Source organism: Procambarus clarkii, chromosome 37 (assembly GCF_040958095.1).
Source record: "Procambarus clarkii isolate CNS0578487 chromosome 37, FALCON_Pclarkii_2.0, whole genome shotgun sequence".
Classification (NCBI taxonomy): domain Eukaryota; kingdom Metazoa; phylum Arthropoda; class Malacostraca; order Decapoda; family Cambaridae; genus Procambarus; species Procambarus clarkii.
The window spans coordinates 25740771-25758902 of NC_091186.1; the positions used below are offsets into that span (position 1 = coordinate 25740771).

The 18132-nt window shown below is 46.8% G+C and overlaps 2 protein-coding genes across 4 annotated transcripts in view; both read left to right on the plus strand.

The window, feature by feature from the left end:
* The first annotated feature begins 4148 nt into the window (after positions 1-4148).
* LOC123765959 (involucrin-like) lies at positions 4149-5559 on the plus strand. Its single transcript, XM_069336921.1, has 2 exons — positions 4149-4277; positions 4561-5559. Exons 1-2 carry the CDS (start codon positions 4149-4151, stop codon positions 5557-5559), a joined length of 1128 nt encoding a protein of 375 aa, XP_069193022.1.
* Positions 5560-7713: 2154 nt separating this feature from the next.
* Ptp36E (protein tyrosine phosphatase 36E) overlaps positions 7714-18132 on the plus strand; it is a 79340-nt gene continuing 68921 nt past the window's right edge. For 2 of the 3 annotated variants that reach the window (XM_069337304.1, XM_069337306.1), the window contains exons 1-3: positions 7714-8114; positions 11772-11895; positions 12145-12209. In XM_069337304.1, coding sequence (XP_069193405.1) covers positions 8033-8114; positions 11772-11895; positions 12145-12209 — 271 coding nt within the window. In that variant the 5' untranslated portion in view covers positions 7714-8032. The remainder of the gene's footprint in view (positions 8115-11771; positions 11896-12144; positions 12210-18132) is intronic. The other variant, XM_069337307.1, reaches the window with a different exon arrangement.

Genomic DNA, 18132 nt, shown 5'->3' on the forward strand with positions numbered 1-18132 from the left:
TAGTGGACTTACCTGGCACAGGAGCGGGGCAAGTAGCTCGGGGTATGGTGAGCCCGTAGTGGACTTACCTGGCACAGGAGAGGGGCAAGTAGCACGGGCTATGGTGAGCCCGTAGCGGACTTACCTGGCACAGGAGCGGGGCAAGTAGCACGGGGTATTGCGAGCCCGTAGTGGACTTACCTGGCACAGGAGCGGGGCAAGTAGCACGGGCTATGGTGAGCCCGTAGCGGACTTACCTGGCACAGGAGCGGGGCAAGTAGCACGGGGTATTGCGAGCCCGTAGTGGACTTACCTGGCACAGGAGCGGGGCAAGTAGCACGGGGTATTGTGAGCCCGTAGTGGACTTACCTGGCACAGGAGCGGGGTAAGTAGCACGGGCTATGGTGAGCCCGTAGTGGACTTACCTGGCACAGGAGCGGGGCAAGTAGCACGGGTTATGGTGAGCCCGTAGTGGACTTACCTGGCACAGGAGCGGGGCAAGTAGCACGGGGTATTGTGAGCCCGTAGTGGACTTACCTGGCACAGGAGCGGGGCAAGTAGCACGGGCTATGGCGAGCCCGTAGTGGACTTACTTGCCACAGGAGCGGGGCAAGTAGCACGGGGTATTGTGAGCCCGTAGTGGACTTACCTGGCACAGGAGCGGGGCAAGTAGCACGGGCTATGGCGAGCCCGTAGTGGACTTACCTGGCACAGGAGCGGGGCAAGTAGCACGGGCTATGGCGAGCCCGTAGTGGACTTACCTGGCACAGGAGCGGGGCAAGTAGCACGGGGTATTGTGAGCCCGTAGTGGACTTACCTGGCACAGGAGCGGGGCAAGTAGCACGGGCTATGGTGAGTCCGTAGTGGACTTACCTGGCACAAGAGCGGGGCAAGTAGCACGGGCTATGGTGAGCCCGTAGTGGACTTACCTGGCACAGGAGCGGGGCAAGTAGCACGGGCTATGGTGAGCCCGTAGTGGACTTACCTGGCACAGGAGCAGGGCAAGTAGCACAGGCTATGGTGAGCCCGTAGTGGACTTACCTGGCACAGGAGCGGGGTCCTCTGGCGATTGATTGATTGATGAAGATTAAGCCACCCAAGAGGTGGCACGGGCATGAATAGCCCGTAAGTGGTGGCCCTTTCGAGCCATTACCAGTATCAAAAGATGATACTGGAGATCTGTGGAGGCGCAACTGCACCCTGCGTGACGGGAGATGTCTCCCGGACCAAGTGGTGACCAAATGGTGGTCCTCTGGCGGTGGTGGCCGGTACTTAAACTAAAGGGTCGCCAAACGCCGCCACAAATCCTTACTATTCGCCACATATCACCCATTATAACTTACTATTCTGGCTCAGTGACGAGTCGTGTAGGTCGCCAATGTCACACTACGTTCCTTGTGTCTTGTTCGTCGAGGCTCTGCAGGGTGATGGGTGTGGTGGTTGACATAGGCATTGAAGACTGGCTTATTATTGATGCTTGATTCGTTGTCTTGGGGGGGTGACCACGGTGTGTGTACTCACCTATAGTTGTGCTTGCGGGGGTTGAGCTTCGGCTCTCTGGTCCCGCCTCGGTGTTACCGCTTACCTGTGGCAACTTTCGTCCAAGGTAAGCTGCATATGCACCAGTTAATAATATTAATAATATATATATATATATATATATATATATATATATATATATATATATATATATATATATATATATATATATATATATATATATATATATATATATATATATTAAAGCCATTTGATAGAAGAATTCGTATGTAATTTAATTTATATAAAGCCAATAATTTATATACTTATTATATATATGCAGAACGTTTAAGTGCTTATAAGTTGCGTATAAGTGCATGTGTTTGCTGGGTGACTCGACAAGCATGTATAGTGTCTGTTAGAGTTGCGTTTGATGTTTACAAGCTGTAACTGCCTTTTTCCCGACAGTAATCTATATATCAATGCTGTAAACTATTATATAGGAGCCTACTGTCCTATAAGTAGGATCATCATGGCTCCTACTGATTTTATCATTTTTAATTTAATTAATATTATTAATTATCATTATTGTGTGTGTGTCAGGCTTATATCAACGTCCCCTTGAAGGTCGAACTACTGAACTAACGCTATAACAAGGAGACTAACTCCTGGGAACCTATTTACTGCTGGGTGGAAAGGGGCATTATAGGTGATTGGAAACGTGTTCAACCATGTCTCTCCCGTCCTGGGATTAGAACCTGGAATTCCCGATTGTGATTCATTCTCAATATTTTTACATATTTTATATATATTTATAATAGTCTTAGGATTGGGGATTTATTTATTTTAATTTATTATACACCTCACACCCATCCAGTGGGTGAAATAGACATTTCGTACAAAATTTATTAGCGTTACCCCTTTAATATTTAATTTTCTTTGAGACTAAAGAAGATGTCATCTTTAATTTTAGGGAGACTCGACAAATCTTGAAACTTTCTCTTAGAGTCCTTCCATTTTTTTTTTTTTTTTTTGAGATATATCCAAGAGTTGTTACATTCTTGTACAGCCACTAGTACGCGTAGCGTTTCGGGCAAGTCCTTAATCCTATGGTCCCTGGAATACGATCCCCGCCGCGAAGAATCGTTGTTACAACCAAGTACACATTTTACTGTTGACTTAAAAAGAGGCTACAGTTAAGGATTTGCGCCCAGTAAATCCTCCCCGGCCAGGATACGAACCCATGACAATCCATGGTCGAAGGTTTCATGTGGTACCTTATCAAATGCTTTAACAATCCATGTATACTACATCTTCTCGGTGTCCTTTGTCTGAATAGCTGGCTACTGTTTCCAAATGTGTGAGCAGGGCTGTATGGCAGGATTTATTTTTAACAAAATCATGTTGCTTTGATATTACTTAATTGCTCAGTGATATGACGAATGATTCCATTCCTTAGAATTCTCTCCGTGGACTTGCAGGAATGTGAGGCCAGGCTGATTGTACGGCTGTTTAATTGGGGATCTCTGGATTAATTGGTTCAGAGATTTTCATTAAAGGAGGTTCAATACTCACCTTATAGTGTTGGGTTGAGCTTCAGCTCTTTGGCCTCTCAACTCATCAATTTGGCCTGTTAATCAACTGGCGTACAGATTTCTGAGCCTACTGGGCTCTATCATATCTATACCTGAAACTGTGTATGGAGTCAGCCTCCACCACATCACTGCCTAATGCATTCCATTTTTTTAACTACTCTGACACCGAAAACGTTAAAATCTGTTTAATGTCTCTGTGGCTCATTTGGGCACTCAGTTTCCACCTGTGTCCCCTTGTTCATGTTCCACCATGCTAAATAGTTTGTCTTTTTCCACTTTGTCAATTCCTAGACATAGTGGCAGGGCATATAGAGCTTATCTGCCAGGTACTTTACGACTTTGTGTTAAATTTCATCCACACCCGGGGCTTTTGAAGCTTTTAGTTTGTCAATGCTCTCCTTGTTTACATCGGACGTTGTGGATATACATCGTGGATGTGAATGGACATAATGGTATGTCCACTCACATCGCCTGCTTCAAACATTGATGTTGGTAATGGGGTGCTGTATAATCTTATGTGAACACTGATGTAAAGTATTCATTCAGAATGTTGGCTGCCCCATTTATCTATTATAACTTGGTTGGTCTCATCTTTTAAGAGACCTACGGAGTTCTTTGCTTTTGTTTTATATTTGACTTAGGTTTAGAAAGACTTTGTGTCGTTGTTTCTAGTAGGGTTTTGAACAAATCCACAAGGGCCGTGACGAGGATTCGAACCTGCGTCCAGGAGCATCCCAGCCTTAATCGATGTCTGGGATGCTCCTGGACGCAGGTTCGAATCCTCGTCACGGCCCTTGTGGATTTGTTCATTTGATGCATCATGTTAGTTTGATCTCTGTGTGTGTAGTAGGGTTTTCTTTCGAAGTTTCTTATGGCTGATTAAATTTCTTGAATGGCTGAATTAAAGTCCTTTTGTCTGTTTTATAATCTATGTTGATTTTGTGGATTGATTCCTTCTCCAATGGCTGCGCTTAATTATTACAGGTATTTTACTGTCTGTGTTATCCATCTAGTTCTCTTTTCTTTTCCCTATTCTTTCTTTGGGACCATATTTTTGTACCAGTTCAGTGATGACCTTTTTGAAATTTTCTCATGATGCCTCCGTGTCTTAATCAACTATTAAGTCCACCTAAGAGATGTTTTGCAGTTCCTCTTTCATTCCTTGATTGTCTCCTCGAGGATAATTTACAGAAGTCATCCCCCAAGACCTTCACAGGGTTTTCTGTAATTGTAATCCATCTTAGAATATGAGGATCACACGAAGGGAGAGAGGGGGAGGGGAGCTATTCCCTTACCAGACTGTGATTCATACATCAGGCTGCGAGTAGATGCGTCCAACAGCCTGGTTGACCAGTCTAGCAACCAGGAGGCCTGGTCGGGGACCGGGCCGTGGGGACGTTGAGCCTCGAAATCATCGCAAAGTAACCGGAAGATAAGGTACCTGTATTTAAACGATCTTGACCGCTTCTGATGTTAATACAAGAGCTAGAATCCTGTTACATTCTAGATCTTCCACGTGCAGTATGAGGAAGCCGTCAAGTATCACGTGCAGTATGAGGAAGCCGTCAAGTATCACGTGCAGTATGAGGAAGCCGTCAAGTATCACGTGCAGTATGAGGAAGCCGTCAAGTATCACGTGCAGTATGAGGAAGCCGTCAAGTATCACGTGCAGTATGAGGAAGCCGTCAAGTATCACGTGCAGTATGAGGAAGCCGTCAAGTATCACGTGCAGTATGAGGAAGCCGTCAAGTATCACGTGCAGTATGAGGAAGCCGTCAAGTATCACGTGCAGTATGAGGAAGCCGTCAAGTATCACGTGCAGTATGAGGAAGCCGTCAAGTATCACGTGCAGTATGAGGAAGCCGTCAAGTATCACGTGCAGTATGAGGAAGCCGTCAAGTATCACGTGCAGTATGAGGAAGCCGTCAAGTATCACGTGCAGTATGAGGAAGCCGTCAAGTATCACGTGCAGTATGAGGAAGCCGTCAAGTATCACGTGCAGTATGAGGAAGCCGTCAAGTATCACGTGCAGTATGAGGAAGCCGTCAAGTATCACGTGCAGTATGAGGAAGCCGTCAAGTATCACGTGCAGTATGAGGAAGCCGTCAAGTATCACGTGCAGTATGAGGAAGCCGTCAAGTATCACGTGCAGTATGAGGAAGCCGTCAAGTATCACGTGCAGTATGAGGAAGCCGTCAAGTATCACGTGCAGTATGAGGAAGCCGTCAAGTATCACGTGCAGTATGAGGAAGCCGTCAAGTATCACGTGCAGTATGAGGAAGCCGTCAAGTATCACGTGCAGTATGAGGAAGCCGTCAAGTATCACGTGCAGTATGAGGAAGCCGTCAAGTATCACGTGCAGTATGAGGAAGCCGTCAAGTATCACGTGCAGTATGAGGAAGCCGTCAAGTATCACGTGCAGTATGAGGAAGCCGTCAAGTATCACGTGCAGTATGAGGAAGCCGTCAAGTATCAAATCAAGAAATTGTTATCCCTCTGCTTGTGAGTTAGATTCACAAAGTCTATTGTCTCATGGTTGAAGTCCCCCATTATAAGAACTTAGGTTTCCACTGTTGCATTGATTGCATTATGCAAATCAGTCCTTTGCTGTTGATGTGTATACCTTACAGTAGATGTGTATACCTTACAGTAGATGTGTATACCTTACAGTAGATGTGTATACCTTACAGTAGATGTGTATACCTTACAGTAGATGTGTATACCTTACAGTAGATGTGTATACCTTACAGTAGATGTGTATACCTTACAGTAGATGTGTATACCTTACAGTAGATGTGTATACCTTACAGTATACTTCCACTGTCATTTTTTTTTTTTTACAATTTTGAGTTATTAAATTGCACCATACAGATTCTGAGGATCCCATGGGGTTTAATTTATTTATTTATTTATTTATTTATTTATTTATTTATTTATTTATTTATTTATTGATTTATTTATTTATATACAAGAAGGTACATTGGGTTTGTGAGAGTACATAGCCTTGATATTTTTTATATTCTTGTAAATTTAAGCTGTTGTGGGTAGCATCCTGCGAACAGTCAGTCGCTGGCCTGGACCAAGGGATTTCAACCCTTTATCCTCCTCCATGCACCTTTGAGTATCAACAGTGTCACACACACCTCCATGCACCTTTGAGTATCAACAGTGTCACACACACCTGCTCCAGTAATATGTTCACTAATATGAAGAAAAACATTCAGTTGTGTATATTTATTAATAGCTTTAATAGATGGTTAATATCACATAACATACACCGGAGCCGGGAGCCGGTCGGCCGAGCGGACAGCACGCGGGACTTGTGATCCTGTGGTCCTGGGTTCGATCCCAGGCCCCGGCGAGAAACAATGGGCAGAGTTTCTTTCACCCTATGCCCCTGTTACCTAGCAGTAAAATAGGTACCTGTGTGTTAGTCAGCTGTCACGGGCTGCTTCCTGGGGGTGGAGGCCTGGTCGAGGACCGGGCCGCGGGGACACTAAAAAGCCCCGAAATCATCTCAAGATAACCTCAAGATACACATCAATTAAAAAGAAAATTCTTGAACTATTAAGCAATCGTCACCTGTGGTTGTGAAGTATAAAATTCTAAGCTAAAGAGTTCGTGTTTAATGGAACCAAAACTACGCAATTAACCGTCTTTTGAAAATATTTCCCATAGAAACTGCAACAAAACTCAAGGATAATTTGCAGTTGTTTTCTCATAATCTGTCTTTAAATACTGGTAATACCGTCTTAGATGCTAAGTCAATGAATTCTGCAGATGAAGAGTCACAATAACGTGGCTGAAATATGTTGACCAGACCACACATTAGAAAGTGAAGAGACGATGGCGTTTCGGTCCGTCCTGGACCATTCTCAAGTCGATTGTGGCCACCAACTCACAAATGAATGAATTCTGGCCACCAACTCACAAATGAATGAATTCTGGCCACCAACTCACAAATGAATGAATTCTGGCCACCAACTCACAAATGAATGAATTCTGGCCACCAACTCACAAATGAATGAATTCTGGCCACCAACTCACGAATGAATGAATTCTGGCCACCAACTCACAAATGAATGAATTCTGGCCACCAACTCACAAATCATTTGAATAAATTACTGAAATTTGCTTACAGAAATATCCAAATATTAAAAATTTGTGGGGGTGAGAATTTGGAGAGGAATGGACACCGTACCTTATGGAGGGGGACATGGACCCTTTCTATACCTTTTGGAGGGGGGGGACATAAATCCCCTCCCCCATACCATATGGAGGGGAGGGGGGCACAGACCCCCCATACTGTATGAACAGCATTCCTCTAGTTGCATTTACCCAGACGCGTGACTGGGCAGGCGCCTGTAATGTTAACAGCAAGTGGGTGATTGCAGAGTGATGCCGCACTCCCTCTACCTCCTGTGCTCTATTAGTCTGTCAATAGAGCAGCAGAGCTCTCCAGGTTCTGATTCGAAAACGAGGATCCGTATGATTAGATCTGAGGACGATTATAGGTCTTGTAAACACGAGTTATAGTGGTTTGAACTCGCTTAGAGAGGCAGGGCCAGAGGGGAAGGGCAGTGGATGGCACCTCGTGGCACCTCCTCGCAGAGTCTATAATATATCCCTAACGCAATCTGCAGTCTTCACTTGCGTTCAGTCTTGTTCACGGCTCCCAGTGCCGCTTGTCTCGCCTCACGCTTCGAATCCATACGCCTCTCAGATCAGAAAGAGCAGCAACGGGTGTAGATTAAAAGTCGTCCCATACAGCGTCTGACGTAACTGGTCTCTGGGCTGAGTGAAAGCACATTAAGGATCCTTGAGCTGAAACGCGCACTTGGAAGAGAAAACTGTTACTCGTCATTCACGTGGCTGTATAGTTGCGTAACCTGTGAGTAAGCTGTGAGGCGTGAGTAAGGGGGTGAGTAACCCGTAGAGCCCCGAGTAAGCCGTGTGTTACCCGTGAGTAAGCTGTGAGTATGGGAGGCTCCTCATCCCTGCTAGTTCGTTACAACAAGACTGTCCTTCTTGTCCCGGAAAACCTGACTCTCCTCAATCTCAGTAAGTTCACAACACTTCCCGCCTGCTGATCTCTAACGGGCTCACCATAGCCCGTGCTACCTGGAACTTTTTGTTCCAGGTAGCGAATCTTTAATGACAACAACTACTCTAAACCATACTAGATATACAAACCAAAAAATTACCTCGCTTCTCGGAGTATACACTAAGAGGTTGTTGACCAGACCACACACTAGAAGGTGAAGGGACGAGGACGTTTCGGTCCGTCCTGGACCATTCTCAAGTCGATTTGACTTGAGAAGGAATCGACATTGTTTGACAAACAATAAATCGTTGAATCGACTTGAGAATGGTCCAGGACGGACCGAAACGTCTTCGTCCCTTTACCTTCTAGTGTGTGGTCTGGTCAATATACTTTAGCCACGTTATTGTGACTCATCCTACTGCACTAAGAGTTTATCTTAGTTTTGGACTATGTTCAGAACCTTTGTACTCTTGCGGGAGCCAAGACCTACGTTTTTTTTTGTCGATTGGTCAGTAAGTTGTTCATTAGGGTCATAATAACTTTCTGGAGGTTGATAGGCCTTAGGCTCATTTCATTTAATAATTAAGCGCCCCATTGGCCCGCCACCTAACTTCCTGGTTGGTTAGTAAGTTGTTAAGGAGGCTTTAATAACCTTTCAGAGGTTGATAGACCTCTTCCCGGCGCATATTTGCAATGTTCAGGATCTTGTTCCAACCGCAGTGGAATTTTTGGTACCATGTCCTTTGGTAACCTTGCAAACCGAAATCACAATAGTCTGATGAATCAATGAGAAAATATTGGAGCAGTACTGTGGGATCAAACTCTAGATTCCGGCGTTTCCAGAAATCTATATATAGCCCTTTTGAAGGTACTGCAACTATATTGAATGATTCTTTTTATGTATAAAATGCATGATACTGCACATATGTGTCGATGAGGTGTGGCTGATGAGGCCTTGACATGGTTCAGCACATTAGACATGGTAGCCATGTCTGCCTCACGTCGGGTATGGTATCCTATCCAATCCTCTTTGGGTATGGTATCGCTATCCACTCCACTTGGGTATGGTACCCTATCCTCTCCACTTTGGGTATGGTATCGCTATCCACTCCACTTGGGTATGGTACCCTATCCTCTCCACTTTGGGTACGGTATCCTATCCACTCCACTTGGGTATGGTACCCTATCCACGTCACATTGGATATAGTACCCCATCCTCGCCACTTTGGGCATCCTACCACTTCCACTCCATTCTGGGCATGGTACCCCATCCCTCACTCTTGGCATGGTATCACCACCCCCCCCCCCTTTCCCTCAACCATATGACATGGTAGGCCCCGACCCTCCATTTGTCATACTTAAAATGTAGTGGGCACCTCTACCCATCTGGCAGCTGTGGTCTGGGTAGGATATACTAAAGATCATACCCCACATACACAAACCTGTGATACTTGGCTAAGATTTCTGGTAATACATCATTCTGAATTAAATATTTAGAAGTTTCTTGAACATTGGTGAGAGAATTATCTCTAAATTCTTGAGTTTTGTTTCACGTTCCGTCCCAAGGTGTGCGAATAGCTTCCCCTGGCTGTTAACACGGGTTTACATTCCGTCAGGTTTACAAGGACAGGTTTACAAGGGCAGGTTTACATTGGGTTTATATTGACTGGTGGCGGGGCAGGCTCGCGGAGGTATTTATATCCTAGCCTAACATAGCAGTGATTATTTCAGGAAACAAACAATGTAATACAACGGTATTTTAACGTTCGTCCAACGGTATTACGTCACAGGAAGTTCTCACGTTACGTTTGCTGTGATCTACTAGACTGTTGGTTCTGGTTGATGACATGATGTATATATGTGGCCTCTTCTAACATTGTAGAGTAGCGATTGAAGGATTGGCGAGTGCCTAGGTCATCTAGTCTCAGATTTATGAAGATTGGGTCAAGCTCTTGGTGTAAAATGGTTCTCCGGGTGATTGGAGGCAATTAAGGGTTAGAGTGCTAAGAAATCAAGCACTTTGTCTACGTCTTATGGGCTACGTCTTACGTAGACGTCTTATCATGTCCTTAGAGGCTAGCACGAGACGAGGTAAATCCTTATGAAATGGAATGTGATGGTATCTGTAATCATTGTGTAGACTCACCCCGACCACTCTTGGGCTGGACGGTAGAGCGACGGTCTCGCTTCATGCAGGTCGGCGTTCAATCCCCGACAATTAAGTGGTTGGGCACCATTCCTTTCCCCCACCCGTCCCATCCCCAAATCCTTATCCTGACCCCCCTTCCCAGTGCTATATAGTCGTAATGGCTTAATGGCGCTCTCCCCTGTTAATTCCCTTCCCCCCTCCACCTTCACACTCACACAAGCTTGTTACACGTTCAATTGATGGTTGAGAGCAATTATGAATGACATGGGGATCACTTACGGTTAATTTTAGAGACGCGTAGACATTTGAGAGAAAAATATAGAGGTTATCTTCTTGAGGTTATCTTGAGATGATTTCGGGGCTTTAGTGTCCCCGCGGCCCGGTCCTCGACCAGGCCTCCACCCCCAGGAAGCAGCCCGTGACAGCTGACTAACACCCAGGTACCTATTTTACTGCTAGGTAACAGGGGCATAGGGTGAAAGAAACTCTGCCCATTGTTTCTCGCCGGCGCCTGGGATCGAACCCAGGACCACATGATCAGCGTGCTGTCCACTCGGCCGACCGCCTCCCCATTGAAGAGGTTGAAGTGTTGAGGACCACTCCGTAAAAAAGGCAACGGTTTGGTATAGCCTGAAAACGTACGTATTCAAGGAGTCTTATATCGAGGCTGATGAGTAGAAAGCGTCAATGTTATAGTGTTTTAATTTGTATTAATTCGTCGTATTTTTAAGGCATTTAGGTTAGAGGACGGGTTAAAGTGAAGGATATAGAGTGTATATGGACCAGCCACTCACAATCACTGCCTGTCACTACTTCCAGTTGTGACTAACAGTCATAACTATCACTGCCAGTTACCACAACCATATGACTGCCAGTGACTGTCGGACCTATCTTCAGAACCTTGCCTTGTGGGAACGGAATCTTTAGTATGTAAATATCCGCTTGTGTCTAGACGAGACACTGTGTGGGGCCCATGAACCTGTTTACACTTACCGTGGGGGCCCCCACACTGTGTTATCTTACATGGGACACACCCCACATCCCCACCTTACATGGGACTCACCCCAACCCCATTCACACTGTGTTACCTTACATGGGACACACCCCTCACCCCCACCTTACATAGGACACACCCAACCACACCCCACACCTTACATGGGACTCACCCAACCACACCCCACACCCACACCTTACATGGGACTCACCCCAACCCCATTCACACTGTGTTACCTTACATGGGACACACCCCACACCCCCACCTTACATAGGACACACCCAACCACACCCCACACCTTACATGGGACTCACCCCAACCCCACACCCCCACACCGGACTCCACCCCACAATATACACAACGCTATAATTGTATAACAAGTTTACCTCTATTAACGAGAGGTATAATTCGTGTCATTAGAGGTCCTTGTAGGGTGGTCAACGCCCCGTGACCCCCCGGGGGCGTCCTGCTCGCCTCTTAGTGTACATGTTAACCTGACACCTGGTTTACCCTCTGGTTTACGGCGGACAGCTGTGGCGGAGGTGGTGGCACGGGACTACGAATGCTGTGTCGCCACGGAGGCCACCTGGACCACCTTCTTCTGCGTTGTCTCTTCCGTCTTGCTCTTCGCCGTCGCAGTCATCAAATACCTCAGGTAAGAGACTGTATACAGGTAAGAGACTGTATACGGGTGAGAGACTGTATACGGGTGAGAGACTATACGGGTGAGAGACTATATGAGTGACGGGGCTATACGGGTGAGAGACTATACGGGTGAGAGACTATAGTGACGGGGCTATACGGGTGAGACACCGCTCCATCTCTATAAGCCTCCTTATAGAGATGGTACCTATAATACTTAGCCACGATATAACCTGTAGCTTCCGTCAATTTTTTTCGACAGGAAACAGAGCGTCAACCCGATAGAGATACGGAAGAACTGGAAGGCGATCTCCAAGTTTATCTACGGTAAGTGTTAGTAGATGTAGATCCCTGTATATCCCTGTATATCCCTGTATATCCCTGTATATCCCTGTGGAAGGTATACAGTCTTCCAGTGGTGACTGTAGCCTGTTCACGTCTTGTACTCGCTTGTACTCGTCTTGTACCCGCTTGTACTCGTCTTGTACCCGCTTGTACTCGTCTTGTACCCGCTTGTACTCGTCTTGTATCCGCTTGTACTCGTCTTGTACCCGCTTGTACTCGTCTTGTATCCGCTTGTACTCGTCTTGTACTCGCTTGTACTCGTCTTGTATCCGCTTGTACTCGTCTTGTATCCGCTTGTACTCGTCTTGTACCCGCTTGTACTCGTCTTGTACCCGCTTGTACTCGTCTTGTACTCGCTTGTACTCGTCTTGTACTCGCTTGTACTCGTCTTGTACCCGCTTGTACTCGTCTTGTATCCGCTTGTACTCGTCTTGTACCCGCTTGTACTCGTCTTGTACTCGCTTGTACTCGTCTTGTACCCGCTTGTACTCGTCTTGTACCCGCTTGTACTCGTCTTGTACTCGTCTTGTACCCGCTTGTACTCGTCTTGTACCCGCTTGTACTCGTCTTGTACTCGCTTGTACTCGTCTTGTATCCGCTTGTACTCGTCTTGTATCCGCTTGTACTCGTCTTGTACTCGCTTGTACTCGTCTTGTACCCGCTTGTACTCGTCTTGTATCCGCTTGTACTCGTCTTGTATCCGCTTGTACTCGTCTTGTATCCGCTTGTACTCGTCTTGTACTCGCTTGTACTCGTCTTGTATCCGCTTGTACTCGTCTTGTATCCGCTTGTACTCGTCTTGTACTCGCTTGTACTCGTCTTGTACCCGCTTGTACTCGTCTTGTACTCGCTTGTACTCGTCTTGTACTCGCTTGTACTCGTCTTGTATCCGCTTGTACTCGTCTTGTACTCGCTTGTACTCGTCTTGTACCCGCCTGTACTCACATGTGTGAACTGTACGATTGTTGGATATCTGTTTATCGTTATCGTAGCCAAACCGGATATATGTGTGTGTGTGACAATTTGCCCAGATTCGAGTGTTTGGTTAGTTCCCAGGGAGGTTATTATTGAAACGATTAAGGTTTGGTTAGGCCTCGATGTTTGGAGCGGGTGTTGTGATGGTTTGGAGCGGGTGTTGTGATGTTTGGAGCGGGTGTTGTGATGGTTTGGAGCGGGTGTTGTGATGTTTGGAGCGGGTGTTGTGATGTGATGGAGCGGGTGTTGTGACGCACCAGACTCGACACCTGGTGCAGTCTCCCCTACGTCACCTATCCTGGACGTAGCTCCCACCTATCAGAGACTATACACGGGTGAGAGACTATACACGGGTGAGAGACTATACACGGGTGACTATACACGGGTGAGAGACTATACACGGGTGAGAGACTATACACGGGTGAGAGACTATACACGGGTGAGAGACTATACACGGGTGAGAGACTATACACGGGTGACTATACACGGGTGACTATACACGGGTGAGAGACTATACACGGGTGAGAGACTATACACGGGTGACTATACACGGGTGACTATACACGGGTGAGAGACTATACACGGGTGACTATACACGGGTGAGAGACTATACACGGGTGACTATACACGGGTGACTATACACGGGTGAGAGACTATACACGGGTGAGAGACTATACACGGGTGACTATACACGGGTGAGAGACTATACACGGGTGAGAGACTATACACGGGTGAGAGACTATACACGGGTGAGAGACTATACACGGGTGAGAGACTATACACGGGTGAGAGACTATACACGGGTGAGAGACTATACACGGGTGAGAGACTATACACGGGTGAGAGACTCTACACGAGAGACTATACACGGGTGACTATACACGGGTGAGAGACTCTACACGAGAGACTCTACACGGGTGAGAGACTATACACGAGAGACTATACACGGGTGAGAGACTCTACACGAGAGACTCTACACGGGTGAGAGACTATACACGAGAGACTATACACGGGTGAGAGACTTTTCTTCGACGGGTCTTCGACGTCTTGGCATCTCTTTGAAGAAAGCTAACCCAACCTATCATAGACTAGCCTAACTCGGTCGAACGAAATTAAGAGATACAATGCTTTCTTTTTTTACATATTAATTATGTGTTTTCTTCCCTACCACAGATGTGGCCACACATTTACAATGCTAACCAGCATATATATATAAATTTTCTTCTGTCCTCCATGGTGTGTGACGTCACTATATGCCGTTATAGCTGTAATGATGGTATACAGGTTTACGACCCTATTAGACACAGTCTGATGCCCAAATACGTCTGGCAGCGCGAGCGCTCTGATTGGCTGGCCATCTGATTCACAGTTACGTCAACGTCTTTGGCCGAGGTTGGCCCGTTGGGGGAGGAGGGTGGGTGGTGGGGGAGAAGGGGGGGTAGTGGGGGAGTGTTAGGGGAAGTGTCCAATTATCCTGAGATGAGCTGACAAGTCATATAAACAGACCTTCGACTTCGTCAACATCATTAAGCATCAGACCGACATTACCGCAACACCTCTCTCAGTCAGCTGCGACTCTTCGTCACTGAGGTGTGTACGAGGTGACGTCGTACACGAGAGCATTCGACCAAGCTCATTTTTTCTCTGTTAAAACCGTGTTTATTGATAGGTTGGTAATGCTGCTTCGGCCAACAGGGCGAGGAGAGAAATTTATATAACGCGGCTGGCAGGGCAGCAGGTTCTGTACACTGTACGATAACTATCGCGGCTGGCAGGGCAGCAGGTTCTGTACACTGTACGATAACTACCGCGGCTGGCAGGGCAGCAGGTTCTGTACACTGTACGATAACTATCGCGGCTGGCAGGGCAGCAGGTTCTGTACACTGTACGATAACTACCGCGGCTGGCAGGGCAGCAGGTTCTATACACCGTACGATAACTACCGCGGCTGGCAGGGCAGCAGGTTCTGTACACTGTACGATAACTACCGCGGCTGGCAGGGTAGCAGGTTCTGTACACTGTACGATAACTACCGCGGCTGGCAGGGCAGCAGGTTCTGTACACTGTACGATAACTACCGCGGCTGACAGGGCAGCAGGTTCTGTACACCGTACGATAACTACCGCGGCTGGCAGGGCAGCAGGTTCTAAACACCGTACGATAACTACCGCGGCTGGCAGGGCAGCAGGTTCTGTACACCGTACGATAACTACCGCGGCTGGCAGGGCAGCAGGTTCTATACACCGTACGATAACTACCGCGGCTGGCAGGGCAGCAGGTTCTGTACACCGTACGATAACTACTGCGGCTGGCAGGGCAACAGGTTCTGTACACCGTACGATAACTACTGCGGCTGGCAGGGCAGCAGGTTCTGTACACCGTACGATAACTACCGCGGCTGGCAGGGCAACAGGTTCTATACACCGTACGATAACTACCGCGGCTGGCAGGGCAGCAGGTTCTATACACCGTACGATAACTACCGCGGCTGGCAGGGCAGCAGGTTCTGTACACCGTACGATAACTACCGCGGCTGCGCGATATCTCTAATGGGGGTAGATGCTCATGAGGGGGTGTGGGGGGAGTCACAGCATGGGGTGGGGATGGTGGGGGGCTGAGAGGATGGGGGAGGATGTAGTGGTTGGGGGAGAGAAAGTAAAGGTGACAGATTTAGGTGAGAACTTTAAGAATTTGTTGATGTAACAAATAATTCTGAGAATTTAAACTACTCCTGTGATAGTTCCTTCTCTGAGTCGCTGCTGTGAGTTCCCTCTCCGAGGAGCTGCTGTGAGTTCCTTCTCTGAGTCGCTGCTGTGTCTGCAGTAACCCCCCGAACACAGCACGCTGCTGCTGCTGTGTTCGGCGGTACAGTTGACGCAGAAACTCCATGTTGGACTAAGAGGTCTCGCTGCCGGACTCATTTCATCGCGTCAACATTAATCGGTCGTCGGAAGACGGTTATCGCGCTGTGATAACTGTGGTGTCCAGTGATTGGCCGCGAGGACCTTTAATGATCGATAATTAGTATCTGCAGTGAACAGCAAACAATTTATTTAAGACAGAAGGAGGAGCATACAAGGTCACTGTTAACGAGACGCACTGATAGACAGGTTCTCTGTCAACCACATATGACAACAGGTGACAGAACGATTGAGTAGTTTCGGGGTTATCGTGAGGTTGAAGGAGTGTTCCGGCCAATGGGGGTCGTCACAGCACGGGTCCTGACCCAATAATGGGGTCCAAGCTCACACTAACAGCCTGACTACTTCACAATAATATATAAATAGTAATCAAAATATTGATAACAAGGAAATAATTAACAATATGGAATAGATGCAGACGAGGAGTGACAATAACGTGGCTGAAATATGTTGACCAAACCCCACACTAGAAAGTGAAGGGACAAATATGAATATATAATGTATATTAATCGTATTACATTTGTCATCGACAATTTGTTAAACTATTAAATCATAACATTAAAACAGAAAACGGGACATCAGGTGAATTTCGTGAGGTACTATATTAATACGATAGTTTCTGGCTTTGGGACGAGCTAGTAATACGTCAAAATACGGCGTGCTAGTGGGAGGAAAGGTTAGCATACGTTTTTGAAGCAAACGAGAGTTTAGTTTCATTTGAACTTGCAAATGCAACTTTCATTTGAAAGATGAGATGAACCGTTCAGTTAATATATAGAGTGGTGTTGATGCTCATACATTAAAGCCTCCATTGTACAACTGCGAAAGATAAACAGGCAGATACACCGACAGACAGACAGAGACAGACCTTACAGGTAAGCGCCGCCGCCACCAGCGCCGCCAGCAGCAGCAGCAGCAGCAGGAGCAGCATTCACTGGTCTCAGTTGCTTGGCACAGCTCTACGGCGCCGTCACCTCCACACACACTCCCTCACCACCGCCTACACCACTCTCATCCCCACCACCACCACCAGCACTCACCACCTCCAGCACTCACCACCACCACCACCTCCACCAACGCCACACACACAAAGGCTCTTCACTCCAACAAAAATGGAAATCTTGTTTAATCACATTAATACTGTAGATGTTGGGATCAGGACATGAGTGAAGCTTTACACGTAGTGGCCGCTGTGGCAAAGTTCTCTGGAGAGTTACAGGCGCCCATGGTAGGTATTGACCTTAGTACGTGTTGACCAGACCACACACACTAGAAAGTGTAAGGACGACGACGTTTCGGTCCGTCCTGGACCATTCTCAAGTCGATTGTGTGGCCATTCTCACACAATCGACTTGAGAATGGTCCAGGACGGACCGAAACGTCGTCGTCACTTCATTTTCTAGTGTGTGTGGTCTGGTCAACATATTTCAGCCACGTTATTGTGACTCCTCGTCTGCTTACTCCGTGTCCTTATATACAATTTGTATTGAAAATATTGAAAACTATTTTAGAAGCAACGAGAGGGCATTAATGTTCAGGGCAGTGCAACAGGTGTGTGTGAGGAAATGGATATATATATATATATATATATATATATATATATATATATATATATATATATATATATATATATATATATATATATATATATATATATATATATATATTACTGTTGCTCGTAGAGCTGGTGATCTCCTCCATCACAGAACTTAAGCAACAGGCAGGCTCCACCCCGTGACTAACTACTTATTAGCAAGTGTTTCGATTCTCATTTGACCAGAGAGCTTCCTTCAGAGACATGGCGTTCTAGCTAGTTCCCTCTCGTGTTCAACACATCAGCCACAACCGCCCAGTACCCTCTAGCCCCCTCTATCCACTACCCCTCCCCCCCTCTCCTCTACCCCTCCCCCCCCATCCCCAGCCCACCAACACATCCCTGGATCGTTGCAGACAGTCCGCTGGAGGCTCGGGGCGGAGGGAGCGTCGCCCCCCGCGCTAACACCGCCCGC